The sequence below is a fragment of the Caloenas nicobarica genome, chromosome 1, assembly GCF_036013445.1.
Source record: "Caloenas nicobarica isolate bCalNic1 chromosome 1, bCalNic1.hap1, whole genome shotgun sequence".
NCBI classification, from domain to species: domain Eukaryota; kingdom Metazoa; phylum Chordata; class Aves; order Columbiformes; family Columbidae; genus Caloenas; species Caloenas nicobarica.
Genome location: NC_088245.1, coordinates 95,021,923 through 95,041,877, shown reverse-complemented (window position 1 = coordinate 95,041,877; position 19,955 = coordinate 95,021,923). Strand labels below are relative to the sequence as shown.

The 19,955-nt window shown below is 38.1% G+C and overlaps 1 protein-coding gene across 2 annotated transcripts in view; it reads right to left on the bottom strand.

Annotated features, from left to right (window-relative positions):
• MGAT4A (alpha-1,3-mannosyl-glycoprotein 4-beta-N-acetylglucosaminyltransferase A) overlaps nucleotides 1-19,955 on the bottom strand; it is a 79,033-nt gene that overhangs the window by 38,085 nt on the left and 20,993 nt on the right. For both annotated transcript variants that reach the window (XM_065631120.1, XM_065631111.1), the window contains exons 3-5: nucleotides 9,454-9,621; nucleotides 6,711-6,851; nucleotides 4,003-4,136 (exon numbers count right to left, since the gene is read on the bottom strand). In XM_065631120.1, coding sequence (XP_065487192.1) covers nucleotides 4,003-4,136; nucleotides 6,711-6,851; nucleotides 9,454-9,621 — 443 coding nt within the window. The remainder of the gene's footprint in view (nucleotides 1-4,002; nucleotides 4,137-6,710; nucleotides 6,852-9,453; nucleotides 9,622-19,955) is intronic.

Genomic DNA, 19,955 nt, shown 5'->3' with positions numbered 1-19,955 from the left:
TCTGCTGATCAAAGAAACCTATAATTCAGTCCCAGAGCAAGAAGAGCTGAAAATACAGATGCGTTTATTTTGCTGGAGAAGTTGTTGATATTGCATTCCAATGTTAACTCATCCAAAACAGGTTCAGCAAGGTTTGACCCAGTATGTGCACTCAGTGCTTAATTTGCTCAGGCTTTGGTCATACCAGCGCACAGGATGGTACCTTACCGAGTGCTTGTGTCACACTGACCCAACCAGCTTCTTTTCCAAAGAAATATTGAAGGAAAAAAAAAGGTTCTCCACAAAAGGAAGACAGAGAAAACACTACTGAGGTGAACATATTTTAATTTAGCAGTCACTGTTTACATAAAGAGATGACACAGTGACAGTAAAAGATACTCAAGACATCCAGGTTTTTCTAGCCTAAGTGAATTGTACACACAGGAAACAGAGTAACATTTGAATAAGTATCATAATATGCAAGAAGATGCAAGATGTGGACTAGTGCTCCAAGAACAAATGGCTGCTTTATTATTTCCTAGCCAGATGCAATCAGTAGCGTACAGAATTAGCAAAACGCTGTTGCATACCTGTAGTGTTTTCTGATTCTTACTGAAATGATTTGTCCTTCTGATATTTTTGGTCAAATCAAGGGCATCCAGTCTTTCCAACATACACTGATTACTGTTTGTACAAAAGACCATTCTAAGTGCAGTCACTGATTAAGGAAGTGGACTGACAATAAGTTGTGATATATTTAGAACAAGTTTAAGATGTAATTTCTTCATGGTAAATGAGATCTCCACACAGGAAAAAAATAAATTTCTCTAGATTCCAGAAACGTATTTTAATTTGTCTCATATTTAGTTTTGTGTGTGTGTACATATATATATGTATGTACACACGCATACATGTTTGTTGTTTCACTAAGACGACGTAAAGTACTTCAAAACCATGTTTCCCATGTTAATTACAAACCATATTAAATAAAAATACTAGACAACCATTTTAATCTGGAGTTCATAGTTTCTTAAACCTAGAACCTATTCCGAAAGCAAGTTCTCATACAGAGCAGGTTTATGGGATTTGAATCACTTGAAACAAGTCATCTGATGTGCCTATGAACTAGCTATATAGTGAAGGGGAATAAAAAGATTTTTTAACTACAGAGGCATAATGAATCATGCCTATTTATTAGTCATCCTAATGAATATCTGCAAATTATTCTGCAACAAAGTTATTTTAACAAATTGGAGAACACAGACATATGTCAGTTACTGGGACAGTTGCACAGTTTACTGTCAAGCAATTTTAGTAGTTATTTGAACTGGTGATTAGATATCACATCATCTGAGATATTTTAGAATTCCTTGACCTTCCAGTATGGAAATTTACTGTGTATAATTACATTACTGAGAAATATCCATACAGTAAATGAATATGCAGATCTCTTTATTTAGCAACCATAACATCTATATTTACTAGCGCATCTGTTTACACGCGTTCGTGCTGTTTGTAGGTGACCATTAGTGTTAATTTTCAACTTGTTTTCTAGTAAAAAAGTCAAATTTACAAGAAGAGAGTGAGATTAAGCTACTAAAAAAATAGCGGGATTAAAAGAGTTTTTTAGGGTGCTTAGCACAAAGAGATTACAGTTCCTGACTATGGCTCCCAGCAATGCTTCTCAAACACTGTCAATTTGATTTCTCAAATAAAGTCAGCAAGAAAATACTAAAATCCTTTCAAAATATTATTTTTCACATAATTCTCTTGTAAACACATTTTTGTAAAGTCTTGTTCCTTTTTTTTTGGTACAACCTACAGACAAAGCACAGATAGTAATTTTAAGCTTATTAGCAAGATAACCTAACCTCACATTATGACCATTTCTTGCTGTACTTAAACTGCAGAGATGTTGAACAGAGGCCATACCTTTCTTCAGAAATTTTTGCCATCATTTTTAATACAAGCATAGTTGCTCAAAGTTCTAATGTATTTTTAAATAAGCCTTTGTTAATGCACACATGTTAATTATAGCAATAGTCTAACACATTTTAGGCTAGGAAACCCCATAGACGAAGCTATTTTAAAAGATAAAGCCCTTCCTTTTGCTTGAGGAGAAACAAAAGTCCATCAGAGAAGCTGGCCTTCCTCCAAATAGCCAGAGAAAATGCTTAATAATCCTACACTTTTCGTCTTGCAGAAGGAAGCTGAAATATACAGCATAACTCAGAAAAAACACAGCATAGTTCAAGATGAAGTATTTAGTGTACTGTATTATTTATTGAAAGAGTTCCTTGTAGCAATTACATAGCAAACTCTAAGATATTGAACTTAAGAAAATATAAAACATCGTCAAAGAAATACCAAAGCACGGAGAACATAAAATTGGATTAAAAAAATAAATATAAGCAAATATAAGGAATGGTAATAAGAGGACAAGAATTTAAACTTGGGTTCTTCCAATTTTCCCAGACATTTGTGGCTTGCAGTGCCCATAGCAGATATGTGAGTAAGCACATAGTGCTGCTCTCGAAGAGACAAAGAGATAAGATACAGAGGGTAACTATTCCACTCCGGAGCAAACCACACAAGTCTCCTTGGGCACAGAAGCAATAGCTCCCAGGTTAAAATGTTCAGTTGCTTCACAGTGACTTTTGCACAATCATTCCCAAGATGAAAGAGAATTCCGCACCACCTCAAAGCAAGAAAGTTATTTTGCTATAGAAAACTTGCGTATAGCAATATGGCTTGTCTAAGGCAAGAGAAGAAACTTGTGCAGTTGGAGACAGAGTCTGGATTCTGTTCACTCCTAAGTTTTGCAGAAGACAGAGAATCCAGTGATAATGAACAGTCTTCAAAGCTCAGATCTCCTTAAGCAAAACAAAATGAAACTTCAGTTTTAAATCTTGAAAAGAAGCCACACTAGCGGGCAATGAAATTACTCCAACTAATACAGTGAAGAAAAACCCAGTGTTACAGGAATTCAGAATGCATTCTGTTCTCCTGGTATTCTCAACCAATGGATGTTTTAAGGGCATTTTCTGCTGAAAAGAGGATTTATCCTGACAAATAGTTTTTGACTGACTGTCAAGAAAATGAAAACAGGGCAATTTATATCAGGAAACCATAAAAATCAGTTCTCAGGAACAGGTAAAATGTTTACAAACCTTTAAAGGAAAGCTTTAAAACGTGCTGATAATAGAAGTATTAAAATGCCTGATTTTCCACTGATTCATCCCTGAATGGACACTGGCTCTCAGGATTAAAACAGTTTTCACAGTTATAACTAGAGGATTTAAATTTGCATCTATGGGACTCATAAATCACTTTCAGTAAAGCATTATATGGTTAAGACGGATGAAGGTCAAACATTTATATAAATTTCTCACTCTCCAAGTCAGACTTCTGAGAAAAACATAAAGACCAAAATAAGTATATACAATTCCCAGCAGTCAACAGAATTATTTCTGAAAGCATTCTATAATTTCCTAAATTTGACTTCCACTAAGTCAGAGCCAAACTAACCAAACTGTCCAACTCAACACTGTTTGAATTAATCCGTGAAAAAGTCTGGACTTACAATATCCACACTGTCCAGAAAATAAAATTAGTAACAATCTCTGCCTAACATCTCAAACTGCAGCACTCATTAGAGGAGGCACTAAGCAGAAGCATGAAGTGAATGGAAAGAATCCTCCCTAAAACATCAGAATACCTTAGCCATTATTTTGATGTTAAAGGAATATACCCGTCACTAGGTATAAGCATCGGAAGATTTGCAAAATAACCAGTCCACTGAATCCACATCACTATTCCCTTGATAAACTGAAAAAGCTGAGCTCTTCAGGATTGTTTCTCTCGGAAACACAAGACTGTCTCCTTTTCATGGAAGAAGACAGTCATCTATCTACATCTTGAAAAAAAAGTAGATCCTCATCAACTCCTGAAAGGAGTGGTACTTGCAGTTAAAGACTGTTAGAAGACGTGTTAGAAACAGTATAAAAATATTTACATTATTACCTCTCCTATAAAGACAACCATAACACAATCCAGTTTTTCTTCAGGGGACAGCTTATCAATAAGGGAGTGGAGAGTTTCTGTCAGGTATGACTTCACTTTTCTTTTCACTGTAGGTATTCCCATTACAATGGAAACTGAAATCAAACAAAGCAGAAACGTACTTTCAGTGATTTCATACACAACATAGAAAACAAAAATCTTGTCTCATAATAAAGCATTGCTGAAGAAATGCTAAGAGTTAAAAGATGGAGATAACAGCAATTAAAAATAGTTCAAAAATATACCACCCACCATCAGGAGCATGATTAACATAATCACCATCAACACTCAGAGCAAACACAGCAAACACAAAAAAAAGTAATCTGAGACATGCCAGACTATTGCATAGGTAATAATCAACAACCATATTATTAATCAGATAAGGTGCACCAAGACCTACAGAGCGATCAAACTCCCTAACTTGGATTATATCAATTTGAAAATAAAACTTTCTTCACACCTGAAGTATTTAACTTATCAAAGTCGTCTTTTAAAATTACACTGGTGAAAAAAACCTATTACTTTCCTTGCACCTGATTTGGGTTCTTCTAGAAAAAAAGTCCAGGTCACTTGGATTGCTTGGAAATTCTTCATTGAAATCTCTTATCCTTGTCAAAAGCACCTCAAATGCAAAGCAACCTGGCCCCAGCTACAACACTATTAACACCATTTTTCAGCTGGCCATTTGAACCCCATGTTCCCTAATTTTCCCAGAGTCTTTCTTCTGTACCCCAGCCTGTACCCAGGGCTGGCTGCCCAGCAGGAGCACAGCAGAGAGCACCAGGAATGCAGTAACAGGATAAAGCAGACTTCATGAAGTCAGCACCAGCGTTTCAAGCCATCTGTGTGAGACTACTTACCACATCGTAAATATATGAAATCAAACGACTATTTAAAAATGTTGTTTATCCTTCCTTATAGAGCCTGTTTCGCCTAGCAACTACACATTAACAAGCTCTGAATTTTTAAAACAAACACTCAAAAAGCACAGTGACCAGGAAAGAAGATAGGAAAATAATTTTAACTTGTAATTTCCTCTCTTTTTTAAAATTCAATAAATCTGATTCCAATTTCTATTTTGTAATTTCAAACGTCTGTCATATGTTCCCAGTGGGATATAGTACAGGCTTCACTTGAAACAATAAAGGAATATAAGCCTTTTCCTTCCTAAATAACAACATTGAAATAAATGGTATTTATAGTTAGAAAAATAATCCCGTGCCTTGAGCCCGCACATTTGTCACACAGGCATGCCTTCCGTTAAAGGAAGGAGCAATCAAACTTAGTGAAGTAATGAAAAAAATACAGTCCAGGAGTAACTAATGCTTCTTTCAAAAGCAAAGGGGAGGATAAAATTAAAAAAGAAGGGCCTAGTGGACAATAACACAAGCCATTCAAATCAGATGGCACACAGAGAAACAAGGATTCAGTGGTGGCGCCTTCAAGCTTAGAGATGCACACATACATGTGCTTTGAGGTATATCAGCTTGGCTGGGCTTTATGCTATTGATTTTCTACAGTTCCAAGAGTGGGATTCCATGGAGCTATCCTAATGAACAAAGCTCCTCATTTGTGAGGGTTAGAAAAAAGGGGGATTGACAGTATTTCAGCACAACACTGATTTTTTTCCTCTCCAAAGAATGTCCACATTTTATTGATGTAATTATATCTGATTATCCAAGTTCTCACAACTCTTAAGTTATACTTTGAAATATATTGTTCAAATGGCCAGAAACATCAAATTAAAATAATGATATCCATGCATGGGTGCCTCACAAATCTGAAAAGCCTGAGGGGTATCACAGAATCACAGAATGTTAGGGATTGGAAGGGACCTCGAAAGATCATCTAGTCCAATCCCCCTGCCGGAGCAGGAACACCTAGATGAGGTTACACAGGAAGGCATCCAGGCGTGTTTTGAATGTCTCCAGAGAAGGAGAATCCACAACCTCCCTGGGCAGCCTGTTCCAGTGTTCCGTCACCCTCACTGAGAAGAAGTTTCTTCTCAAATTTAAGTGGAACCTCTTGTGTTCCAGCTTGAACCCATTACCCCTTGTCTTACTGTTGGTTGTCACCGAGAAGAGCCCGGCTCCATCCTCATGACACCCACCCTTTATATATTTATAAACATTGATGAGGTCACCCCTCAGTCTCCTCTTCTCCAAGCTAAAGAGCCCCAGCTCCCTCAGCCTTTCCTCATAAGGGAGATGCTCCACTCCCTTAATCATCTTTGTGGCCCTGCGCTGGACTCTCTCCAGCAGTTCCCTGTCCTTCTTGAACTGAGGGGCCCAGAACTGGACACAATATTCCAGATGAGGTCTCACCAGGGCAGAGTAGAGGGGAAATATGTCCATTAGCAGTTCAGAATCTGTTGTTTAGAATCTCAAGCTTTGTTCCCTTTTATTTAGTTACAAAAAATTAAATCCAAACTAAATGCTTCTTAATGTGCACCTTAACATGGGATGAGGTGTGATGGAGATGACGCAGAAAAGAGCAAAGCTGAAGCCAAACTCCTTTGATCTTGGATTCAGTGTGAATTCTAAGAGATATCAGTATCACACAAGCTAAATAAGATGTCCTTGATCTACCAAGTAGTGCAGTAAATTATATTACTAAAACTAGAAAGTTCTCCAGATATAAAACATAAAAGAAACATCATATCAGCATACCTCCTGTCCTTCCAAGGCCAACCTGCACAGAAGGTTGAAGGCTTCCTTCATTTTTCAACAAATGAGGCAAATGGTAATAGATATTTGGCACTTGAAGAGTTTTTCTACTTGTTAGCTCTTTTAACAATTTCAGCGTCTCATCTGCAAACATACATGAAATCAGTAATGCAAAAAACAAACAATATGAAGTTTTTATGCAGTGATAAATAAGACAAAATTCCAATCTTGGTCCTAACTGAGGAACAGAACAAATGATGCATTTTACTGAAGCATTTTATCTTGTGTACAAAGGAAGTCTTTTCTCCTTTTGATTTTTTAACTAAGCTATGGCCAAGATTATTTTCCACTCAGTAACCTTGCTACAGATAGAGTTAACACTTATGTAATCATACAAGATTTAGTGTGTAATCACAGAAGAGTGCTCCATTTATGGGGGGGGGGGGGGGGGGGGTGGTTGTTTGGTTTGTGTTTGATTTTCTGTGTTTTTGGGTTTTTTGTTGTTGTTGTTGGTTTTGTTTGTCTGTTGATTTCTTCTCTCTTCCCCCAGTGGATCAAAATGGGAAGCTTATTAACCTGGAGCTCATCAACATGTAGTGATGCTACTGCAAATAACTTTTCAAAGCTACAAATACATATTGGAATACATTGCACATAGAGACAGAAAACGAAAATAGCATTAAATATTTGACTAATGTTTTTAGTATTTCTGCAACAGAATGAATGCTAACATGAATTTAATTTAGTCCATTAGAGTACTTAAAATAATTCTCACTCCTTCTAGAATAGCTGCCTCTCAGAATGTCCAGGTGGCACTCGAAGCTGCAAATAACAGGTTTTAAATTCCCCTGCTGTGCGTGTTGAGTTTCTTACAGCAAGTGTGAAAACAACTCTTATTCCAAATGACAAATATGATAGCATATGGACCTTTGCAAACTTATGGGCTTTACAATATCAAGTTCAGTAAAAAAACAGTACTCATGGTTTCTGAGAAAAAAATTGAATTGTGCAGAAGTGAGAAAAGTAATACCACGAATGTCAATACTCTCAGATTCTGAGTGCAGCTTCCACAAAGCTGGAAGAGTTCTATTGTGAGTTTTGGTTTGTTTTGATATTAATTTTTGGGTGAAACTAAATTCCTAATCACTTATAATATTGAAAAACGCTTTATCAATAGATGCCATAAGTAGAAATGCTTATTTTTATAGATTCCAATACAGGTACCTTTTACTTTTCCTGCTAACATTTCCTTTAGCTTCAAATGCAAAAGCTGGACTAAACATTCTCTCAAAATATGACAACTCTTTGTATAAATGAACAATGATTTACATAAAACAATCTGGAATCCTCTCAGCTTCAAAGATAGCAAATACTACATAGTATGATGTATACTTAAGTACATTAAACTTAATATAAATCTATCTAATACTAAGTTCTGAGCACAAAAGCTCAGGAATTCAGACTTCAGCTGACTTCCCCTCAGCTCCACAGGGAAAAAAAGAGGATGTCCCAGATGGGATCCAGACATGGTAGGAAGTTTAAAATGTGAATCAATAACTTCAGCTGCATCAGAAGAGAATCTCTCTGAGTATATTGTCTATCAACAAGCTAACTCATTTTTAGAAATCAATGTGGTAATAATCATAAATCCAGTATCAAACTTACGTGACTTCCTCTATTGTTGTTCGCTTTAAAAGCAAACCATACACACAGATGAGGAAGACGAGTCAAAGACTATTTAAATATAACCTTTATCCATACAATTCCTGGACATCCAAGGAAATACAGAGATCAGGCTGGACAGGCCATTAGTGTCAGATAGAGCAATTAGTCCTTAAATCCGCACTGAGGGCCTCTAATTATAACCTTTCTCCTCCTCCCAAAAAAGTCTGTAGAAAACAGTAACCCATAGCACTAATGCAAGTAGATAAGAGATTCAAAAAGCTTGATCCAGTTTTTTTGCTTTGCAAAAATTTTTGGGGTTATATTCTTCATTAAGCCAATACAATGAAGTTTCTGCAACCTACCAAATCAGACCTCTCGCCAGAAAGTTGATATTTATTTGTTATTCATCTTCCATCTAGAATCGTCAGAGTAACTAAAGCAGTAATAGTGTAATTTTGAAAGTTAACTTCAAAACTGTGTGAATGCATACTCTCATATCGCCAAACACAGCTCTCAGTAAACTTGAGCATCAGCCTCTGAAATGGGTGAAAACTAATGAAAGACTTTACCAGTTCAACATTTAATCACCTTATTAAAAAGTGCATTTTATAAATCATTAACAAATACCTTACACAGCCTGTATGTTTTTATATCTTCCAGCTGACTTTTAAACATATTCTAATTGCTGCAAGTTCATCCATTTCTTAAACACTGTTTGCTCACCTTTCCCCTCAAGCTCTATTTAAAAAGCAATGTAAACTACTGTCAAAATATACTCCATATGTTAAATAAGTAACCAGAAGTTCCAAACTTTGGAAGTTAGGCATGGAATAAGTATTCAGTCCCTAAAGTCATAAAAATGAAGAGTGGGTACATCATTAAGAATAGAAATTGGAAAAACAAACAAAATCCCCACAAATACAAAAAATATCCCTACCAGATATAAGCTATTACAGATTCTTTATTTGCACTGCTGAACAGTTTCATTCAGCTTTCTTGGTATTCATTTCTTATTCTATAGTAATAAGAAGAGATATTAGTAGTGCAGAGTTATACAAAATAGCTCAGTCACAGAATGTACCTGAAAAATTATTCATTGCGTTCTTACTCCCATTTGTTTCTGCTACTGCACGCCTGAACTGCTCCAAGATAGCATTCAGCTCAGAAGAGCGTTGCAGAGTGCGATGCTCAGCTATACGAAGACGCTCCTTCAAAGCATGAAATTCCCGTTGATATGCAATCAACTTCTCTAGAGAGAGAGAAAAAAAAAAAAAAGAGGATTCTGGTTATTTTTGGAAACAAACACCTACAGAAAGATCCAGCAAGGGTCAGGGATGCTCAGCTATGCAGCACCTGAAATTCAATGAAGGCACAGCCCAGCACCATCCCACCTGAGTTAGGTTAGCATTCACACAGCATACAGAGGGAAAAGTGAGCTGCACGAGACAGGGATGCAAAACGGGCACTGAGGGGGTATGCCCTTCACCAGATCCACAGACAGGGGCAATTTTTGAGTCCCCATTATGCAGCATCACAAGGTAGTTCTAAATCTTTTCTTGGAACAGGTGCCTACAAACCCTTTATTTGAAGAAACAGAATAGGAGTGGTGCCTTACAAAAGCACAAAATATGCCTTTTGAAAGCCCCCTCTGAATACCTTCTAAGAATGAGTGGAATTCAACAATATAAAGTATCTCTGGTTATGCATCTTTCCTTCTTCCTATTGGTCATTTCCTCAGATCTTCTGCTCACCACCTTCGCCCTCCTTCAGCCAACCTACAGGTACAGACTGGAGTATGTTAAGTGATTTTATACCTTGTAATCAATATTCCAGCCACAGAGCTGTCATCTATAGACATATTTTTTTTGTTATTTACCTATCCAGTCCCAACCTTTTAGTATTGCAATGGTAGGGAAGTAGAAGTTTTGCAAGCAATTTGAATCTCTTCCTGTTGCTACACTACAGCAAGACAGAGTGAAAAAGGAATTACAGTCAACTTCCCCTTGTTAATAATGCTGCATTTCCTCCAACTTCTTTCAATTTACGTTTATTTTCTTTCTTGTAGTTGGAATGTACTGTTCTGATTATGTTTAGAAAACATAATTAGCTAAAATGCCCTGTGTTTTGAAGACAGAAAAATAAAAACATAGTTCACTACCTCTTAAAAACATTTCGCTTGCCAGTCTTATTTTCCTTCTCTCATTAAAACCAAATGGTTATTGCTTTTGTGCCAATGAACCCAGAACACAGATGCTGGCCCACACCACAGTGCTAGGCACACTACACACTGATGACTGAATCCAGACTGCTATTTGAAACAGGATTTAGTGCTTTAGTCAGCAGTATTGCAAAGGCCAAGAAAATTTTCTGGAGTTCCTGGCATGAAGGACGTTCTTAATTGCCAATGATAACCCAAAGAAATCAAAGACTGCTTGGAACCATGTGTACTAGTTACAGTAAGGTTACAAAACATTTTGACAGCTAAATGAATATAAAATTGTATTGCATAGACACCACACAAGTATGTGAATGATATCCCCTCCCCAAAATCAATGGATGATGGCAGCCTATATAGATCCCTGTTAATCTCTGTCTAAATAGGGAAGGACAGGTGAGCGACCAAAGGACAGGCAAAGTTTTACTGGGGGCTTCAATAGCAGTAGATAGCCTCAGAAAGCAGCCTGTAGCATCAGATCTCTCTTCTTGTCTTTCTTCACAGTACAAGATAGCGAAGTCTGGACTTCTGTTCTTCCTGCTTTGAAAAGGCCCAACTTGCCTGTGGGAGAGTCCGTATTTCTCCTGGGAAAATGGTGACAACCCTATGGAACCTCTGGTTCAGACTCCAGCACCCCAAGCAGGATGAGTTCAGGTTTTCCTCTTCTGACTTAGACAAATTCTTGACAGAGACTATTTGTCTTCCTACACTTACCTTAAAGATACCAGCACATCATGCACAGTGCTCTGATGACTCTGGTGTTCGAAAGAACAGCAGAGGCCTAGAAGGAACAATTTACTTAGGAATACGTCAAACAGTGAAGAACTGCAGTAGTTCCTCTGCCATCTCCACTTAGCAAACTCCATAATGCAAAATCAGACATATCTTCTTACTAAACTCAGTTGTAAACAGAGATGAAGATTTTTTTACCTCCCTAATTCAGGTAGGTAGTACATAAACTGGAATTACGAGACCCTTGTAATTCCACAGTAAATTAAAGCTCTGACATAAAACCATAAGAAACGTAGAGGTCAACTGAAAAGGCAGTTTTATCACGCTGACAAAATGAAAACTGTAGTTTCATATCAAGAACTACCAACAAAAATCCCTTACTGAGGAGATGATATTTTCAGGGGAGGTAGCTGTTGTAACACCTTTAATTGACAATTAATAAAGTATGTAAAAAATACAGAATGTAATCAGTTAATTTATTTTTAAAGAAATGTAAAATTATATATGTAGAAGTAAACTTCATAATGGCAGTTTTTGATCAAAGAACATAGGATCCCAACTGTGGCATTGTAAAACAATCATAGAATCACCCCCATCTATACTTAAAGGAGGATCCAGGAAATTATAGGCCCATCAGTCTTAGTTCAGTCCCTGGGAAAAGTTATGGAATGAATTCTCCTGGGGGCTATGACAAGTCAAATGAAGCATGTGATTTGGAATAGGCAGCACAGATTCACCAAAGGCAAATCGCACTTGACAATACGACAAAGTAATCTGCTCAGTTTATGTGGAGCAAGTGGTGGACACTGTCCACCTGGATTTCTAGAAAGGCTTTCTATACAGTTTTCCACAGCCTCAAAGAGAAACTGATGCAATATGGTCTAGGCAAGCGGTCTCTGCAGTGGGTGGTGAACTGGCTGATGGGCCATACCCAGAGGGTGGTGGTAAACAGCCCCTTTTCAAACTGGCAACCTATCATGAGTGGTGTCCTACTTATATCTTCATAAGTGATATGGATGACGGGATCAAGTGGACCCTGATGAAGTTTGCCGATGACACTAAACTGAGTGAGGAAGCGAACACTTCAGAAGGGTGTCACCCTGCAGGAAGACCTGGATAGGCTGCAAGAGTGGGCTAACAAGAACCTTATGAAGGTCAACAAGGACAAGTGTGAGATCTTGCACCTGGGAAAACATAATCCAGGAGTGCAGCACAGGCTGGGATCCACCTGGCTGCAAAGCAGCTCTGTGGAAAGGGACCTGGGGGTCCTGGTGGACAACAAGCTCAATAGGAGTGAACAGTGGGCTGCTGTGGCAAAGAAAGCCAACAGGATGCTGGGCTGCATCAACAAGGGCATTATCAGAGATCAATGAAGTCCTTATCCCACTCTGCTCAGCACTTGTCAGGCCACACGTCTCTAATGTAGTGTTCAGTTTTGGTTCCCGCTATGCAAAAAAGACGTGGACAGGCTGGAGAGGGTCCAGAGAAGGGCCACAAAGATGATCAAAGGACTGGGAAGCCCGCTGTGTGACAAAAGGCTGAGAGAACTGGGCTTGTTCAGCCTTGAGAACAGGAGGCTTAGGGGAGACCTTATCACCATGTTCAAGATGGAGACACTTTTTTTTACAAGGAGTCACATGGAAAAGAGGAGGGGTAATGGGTACAAGTTACTACTGGGGAGATTCTGATTGGAGACAAGAGGGAAGTTTTTCCACAATGAGAACAATCATTCACTGGAATAATCTCCCCAGGGAAGTGGTGGACTCCCCAACATTGGACACTTTTAAGGTTCAGCAGGACAGGGTGCTGGGCCATCTTGCCTTGACTGTGCTTTTGTCAAGAAGCATTGGACCAGATGACCCCGGAGGTCCCTTCCAACCTGGTATTCTGTGATTCCATGAACATTTTTCCCAGTAGAAATATTACAAAGTAGTTCAGTTCTGAGGCTCCCAGTGAACAGTACTGGTTATGCATTTATGGTACTTGAGACCTCAGCCTGAATTCCTTTAAGAAATCCTAGTTGATTGGTTCAAACTAGTCAACATCTCACAGTTGCTTCAACCAGACACATCTGCATTGAGAAGGCTCTCTAAGAGATAAAGTCCTGAAACTCATTCTTCAAAAATGTACGACTGGGTTTTTTTGGGTTTGTTGTTGTTGTTTTCTTTTTGGTGTTGTTTGTTTGGGGGTTTTGGGGGGTTTTTTTGTTGGTTGGTTGGTTGTTTTTTAGGTCACAATATTATTCAACCAAGTAAAACTAGAAAATGCTAACATTACAAATATAATCATATTTTAAGTCCATTACCTTATGAGTATTTTTCTAGTTATTAACACAAAATGAAGTAAAAATCATTCTTCACAAGCACTTAAGTAATTTAAAACATTTACATCTCTAATACTAACAGAGGTAGTTACTTTTCATGTATTTGGAGATTAATGTGTAATTTAGCCTTTTGATACTTGTTTTGTAATATGACTGCCTGTACTTAAAACAAAAAAAATTTAAATTTCTAACAGTCACATCTTTGGCATACTTGAAGCACTTAAAAGCATTGATCAACTGCTCAGATACTTATTACTTACAAACAAACATAAAAAAACCCACAACAGCACCAATACCAAATTTCACCTCATACTGAAAGGCACTGGCAACCTAGAAAATATTTCACAGGCTCTTCCAGCACCACCAACATTGGTCACCACCTGTCTAGACTTTAGAAAAGTAAGCGTACCTTAAAGGCATCACAAGTTTATAAATACTATAATTCGATTTTCCAGAGTTCTTGACTCCTAAGTACTTGTGAATGAGCCTACAAGATTAAATGTAAGGATCTACTTTTATTTAAACTTTGACTTAGCTCAAGTCTTTGCCTTTTTCTTTCTTTTTAATTTGCTTTTTTATTTGCTTTTCCCCCTCCTCTCTAAAATATGAAATCACTTGAAAGCTAAATATTTTCATCAAATAATTAGGCCTTTTGAGGAGAATATGTTACATTCCACTTTCTTCCTCACAAGGAGGAAGGAATCAAAATTTGCAAGTGACTGTAGAAGCTTCTCCAGAATTTCAAGGCAGTCTTTCTGAAATGTGTATGTAGGATGAAAGGCCAGTGCACAATTAGAGTTGAAACTGGCCAGTGCTGTATTGGACAACTAGAAGGGCTTTGTTAAGTACATTAATGGCAAAAGGAGGTCCAAAGAAAACATTGGACTGCAAAACGCATCCTGGGATACAAACACAGTATAACTAGCCAGTCAATAGAGGTGATCGTTCTGCTGTACTCAGTGTTGATGTGGTCTCACTTTGAGTAATGCATGCAGTTCTAGGCCCCACAATTTAAGAAGGGCGTGAAGGTCCTTGAATGCCTCCAGAGGAGGCAACAAAGCTGGTGAAAGGGCTGGAAGGCAAGTCCTGGGAGGAGCAGCTGAGGACTCTGGGCTTGTCTAGTTCGGAGAGCAGGAGGCTGAGGGGCGACCTCATGGCTCTGCAGCTCTGAGGAGGGGAAGGGGAGAGGGAGGTGCTGAGCTCTGCTCCCCGGGATCCAGTGATGGGACCCGTGGGAATGGCTCAAAGCTGCGCCAGGGGATGTTTAGATCTGGCATTAGGAAGCATTTATTTACTGAGGGGGTGGTGAAACACTGGAACAGGCTTCCTAGAGAGGTGGTCGATGCCCCAAGCCTGTCAGTGTTTATGAGGCATTTGGACAACGCCCCTAATAACATGCTGTAACTTGGTCAGCCCTGAAGTGGTCAGGCAGTTGGACTAGATGATCATTGTAGGTCCCTTCCAACTGAGATATTCTATTATATTCTATGACAAGTTGACTTGTAAGCATTGTATATACAGAAAAGTCAACCGTGTAACCAATATTTTCAAAACACATTTGACCATTTAGTGTTTTATTGCTGAAAGGTTTCCTAAAAACCTAAAGAAATTGAATTGATTTCTTGTCAAAAAGTATCAAAACACTCTTTTTCATTGCTGTTACAGTAAAAAGAAAAATACTGAGCCTAAAACCATAAAGGAAACAGCCACATAGATCAGTGGTCACCATTGCAAAAAAATGTTTCTCTTTCTACAATATAATAAATTATTTTTCTTCTTCTTATGCTGAAATCTCAAGTAATTTAAGAAAACAGAGGAAGGAATTCAGACAGTAAGTTATTGGCCTTCTCCAGCAGATGGAAGAACCCCAAACATATCTGTTCTCTGACAAATAAAACCTCTCTCCACCAGCAGTTGTAGCCAATATCAAACACATTTGGTCTCTAATGGTTTCGGCCTACAGTCATATTTTTACTTAAGAATAATACACTGCTTTACATTGAAATGAGAAAGTGATGCTTTCCCACACTTTGCTCTAGAAGCCAAAAAAAAAAATCAAATAAAAATAACTAGTCCTTATACTTCAAATGAAAATATCTTGTAAAGAAATTACTTGAGAACTGAAAGCATTGATTCTTCATAATTTTCTCTTAAACTCTAGTAGTTTCAGCAAAACTCCAGAAGCTAAAACGCAAATATTTTAGCTGGCTTGATGCTGCACTCTTCTCTGAAAGTTAACACTATGTCAACTCATTCAGTAGTTTGCTTTCTCAACTTTTTTCCCTCTTATTGCAAGATTTTGTCCTAAATATGCAGAAGCTAGAATTTAGACAAGCTTGCTTGAAAGTTGATGCAGTATATTGAAAATTCAAGACTCAAATCAAACTGTGAAGGATTGCAAGTTTTGACCAGAGATGGAATCTCAGTTCTCAGCCTACTCTTCCTTTGCTGGGTTATTTATGGTTCTCCTACTAACTGTTTAAAAAAAAAAAAGTCATTTCAAAAAGACACCATTAGCCTAAGTTACAAACTCAGTCCATTCTCCTCTTAGCCCAGTCATGATTACATGATTTGATTTTTCTTCCAAATTTAGACAGCTCAGAAGTGAAGTTTCAAACCAGACGCTAATTTCCTAAACTCAACATGGAGCTTCTGAACATCTTAACATACAACTAGTTTCTTAGTTGTGGGATTTGTACTACTAGTCTAATTCACTTATGTACTTCAACCCATGATTTTTAAGAGCAAAGAGCTTTCCTTTGGGATAAAAAAGGGCATCAAAGTAAAGGAACAAGAAAATATGCTGTAGTTAGAGTTTACAAAAGCATTTTGCAGATTATCTCGGTTCAATTAAAATAGCAAAAGAAGTCTGAATTGTAGCTAAATTACCTGCACTGGCAGAACACTTGCTGTACCACAATTCCAAATGAAACACATAACTGCACAACAAAATGGCAAAAATAACTTGGAAACACAACCAAGACAATTCTGTGGCTATTCAGTTTCAGTGCCATTAAAAATAATCAACAGCTCTTAGTGTTTTGTTCTTGTTATTAGCAAAATGAAATTTTTAAAGCCCAAAGCGTGTCAGTGTTTAAAAGACATTTACGCAAGGCCCTTAATAACATGCTTTAACTTTTGGCCAGCCCTGAAGTGGTCAGGCAGTTGGACTAAATGATCATTGTAGGTCACTCCCAACTGAACTATTCTATTCTAGTATGAAAGCCATGTGAGGATACTACTTTGGGTGCACTTTTAAATTGAATGGAGTACAGACAGCTATAGAATCAGGAAAATTCTGCTGCCTCTTACTATTTGAAGTTTCACCATAAACCACCCACAAAGGAAATGGAGATGGGTCAGTATCAAAGAAAGAACCTAGGTACCCAACCTTCAATTGCAATGCACTTTTGAAACCTTTATACATGTGTGTGTGAGTTGCCATTAATTTTAAAACACAGAAAGTATACTTGAATAGGATTCCTGGTCAAGACACCAGTATTATTAAAGCAACGATCACCAGAAAATACTCAATTCAGTATTCAGAACTACTTAGATCCACCAATGAGGTTGCAGGTGCAATTTAATATTGTTGAGAGCATGCAAGTACATGACAGTCTTGACCAAAGCTGTACATATATTGATATATGAGAATTCAGAAGATTTTTATTTACATATCTGAGGCAGTAGCAGAAGAGGAATACAGAGGAGCATGTATTTAGATGATATGCACACACATCCATCTTTGTTAACGTTGCATCAGGGAAAGGAGGTACAAACACTGCAGAACCAGAGATGTCTGTGACCCTCTACAGATGCCTCTCTCAAGAAATGGGCTAAATAGTGGACTGAGAAAAAGGGCTAGAAACTAACTAAAAAGGGAAGTCTGCATTTCTGGCAATCTCTGCAAAGTTTCTGACTCCATGTAGCCTGTAACAGCCATACTATGATAGCCTGTGACTCCAGTAAAAACCCTGCTGCTCTCTATGGAAAAAACAACAACAACAAAAAAACCCCAACAACAAACATCAAACCTGTGCCTGCTGTGTAATATGCCCCCCTTGGCCTTTTTTTGGTGGGGCTGAGGTAAATGAAAACAGAATTGCATGAAGACCCTTATACACACCAAGAATGTTTCAGTGATTCTCAGTTAGTATTGCCATTCTCCCTCAAGGAAAGCCTTTTACTGTTCACTAAAAGAAGCACCATCTACAACATAAAAAGCAGTATGAAAGTTTTGCAAGTTGTTATTTATCTTATCAATCAATCAAGTTCACAAATAAGTTAAACCACAGGCCATTTCACTACTGGAAGTAGAACTCACTGAACTAAAGTGACTAAAAATAAAAGGCAAACTATAACTTACTCAAGAGCTCTATGGAGGTACAGCTGGTTGTCTCCAAAGGCAGATGCATCAGACTGTCCTGATTTCAGCGAGGATAGAGTTAATTTTCTGCCTAGTAGCTGATATAGTGCTATGTTGTGGATTTAGTATGAGAAGAATGTTGATGAAACATTGATGTTTTGATTGTTGCCAAGTAATGTTTATACCAAGTCAAGGACTCTTCCACCAGAAAGCTGCAGGTGCACAAGTACCTGGAAAGGAACAAAGCCAGGACAGCTGACCCAAGCTGGCCAAAGGGGTATTCCTGACCATTCATGGTCAGTATATAAACTGGAGTTGGCCAGGGGGTAGGTACCGCTGCCCTGGAACCCAGGGGCTATCGGTGTCACAGGTGGTGAACAACTGCATTGTGCATCACTTGTTTTGTATCTTCTTCTATTACTATTATTATTATTATTATTTTCTTTGCTGTCCTATTAAACCGTTCTTATCTCAACCCATGAGTCTGTTCTGGTTTTTTTTCCTTCCTCCCTTTCAATTCTCTCTCTCAACCCACTTTGGGGGAAGGGAGCAGGATGAGTGAGAGGCTGTGTGGTCCTAGTTGCTGGCTGGGTTTAAAACCACGACGCAGACAACAAGATGAGAAGAAGCTTTATGACCTTCCCATATCAACAGCAGGCAGCGGAGTCTTCCTTCAAACTGCAAATCAGCTAAATACCCAAAGTGATAGATATGCCACACAGAGAAAACGGTAACCAGCCAAAGACTTGACACTCATAAAACAAAGCAAGATAAGTACAGAGGGCTTTGCTTTATCACATTGTAGGCCTGATTTATATTTCTTGCTCTTACCCAGCTGAACTCTCAAAACCTCTCATCCCCATTGTTCATTAAATAGGAACAGGAAGAACTGACTGCCATCTGACATGCAAAAAGCTTTAGCTGGCAACAAGGCATGACACACAAATATTCAATTAGTAAAATGGGTAAGAGCAGGAACAGATACCTGATGCAGCAGGACCTTTCCTCTATCCAAGAGGATAGAGGACAGTAGGTACCCGACAGTAGGTACCACCCCACCATGGGTCAGAAACAGTAACAAACTTCATGTATCTATTCGTTACACTTGCATCAAGGATGTTGATCAATTTACAGGTCGATACAAAACAGAGCTCTTAATGGACAGAGAGCTTCCACACTGAGTTTTATGTAGAGTCGGTGGGTGGAGCAAGAGCAGGTTACTCTTCAATGAATTAGGGATTTGTCAACATGCCAGCCACTTCAATCTGGCACAGCTTTTACAGGCATATTTCTTTGTTTGAGCTACATAAGGTGAAAGAGTAAGTTCTGCACTTCCCCTAAAATCAGTTCAGATTCTTTATGTGATACATGAAACCATGGTATCAAGTACATCAGTATTAAGTCATGACAATACCTGCACTGATGTGCACTTCACTCCCACAGAGATGTACGCAATATGTATTTTTTAGACCATGCTTGATCTGTAATATCTGAGTACCTTACAAACTATTTGTAGTTATTACCTGATCAAATAGTCATCTTTGTCCCTCACAACCAGATATTGTTTTAAACTAAAATCCTGCTACACTAATATGTGGCAGTCTAAATTATTTCCAATATCTGTCAAAAAAAGACTGAATTCCTTTATAAAGCCAAAAGAAAGTCTTAATACACTAGCACTTAAGTAATTTTCAACTTAATCTTAAAACTGACACTTTTTTTGACAAAGGCTAGTCTTCCTATTTTGCATGGGTTTTGCAAAATGTAACTGTAAATGCAATTACCCAATACTGCCCTCACTGCACTGTACAATCATCCACATAAAGATGCACAGACAAGAAATACATAGTGGCATTTACTGAGGAAATACAAACATTGCTTCCATTGCCCTTTGGAAGTGACTCCAGAGCTGAGGAGATATTCATGGGGCACAAATCAAGCACAGCA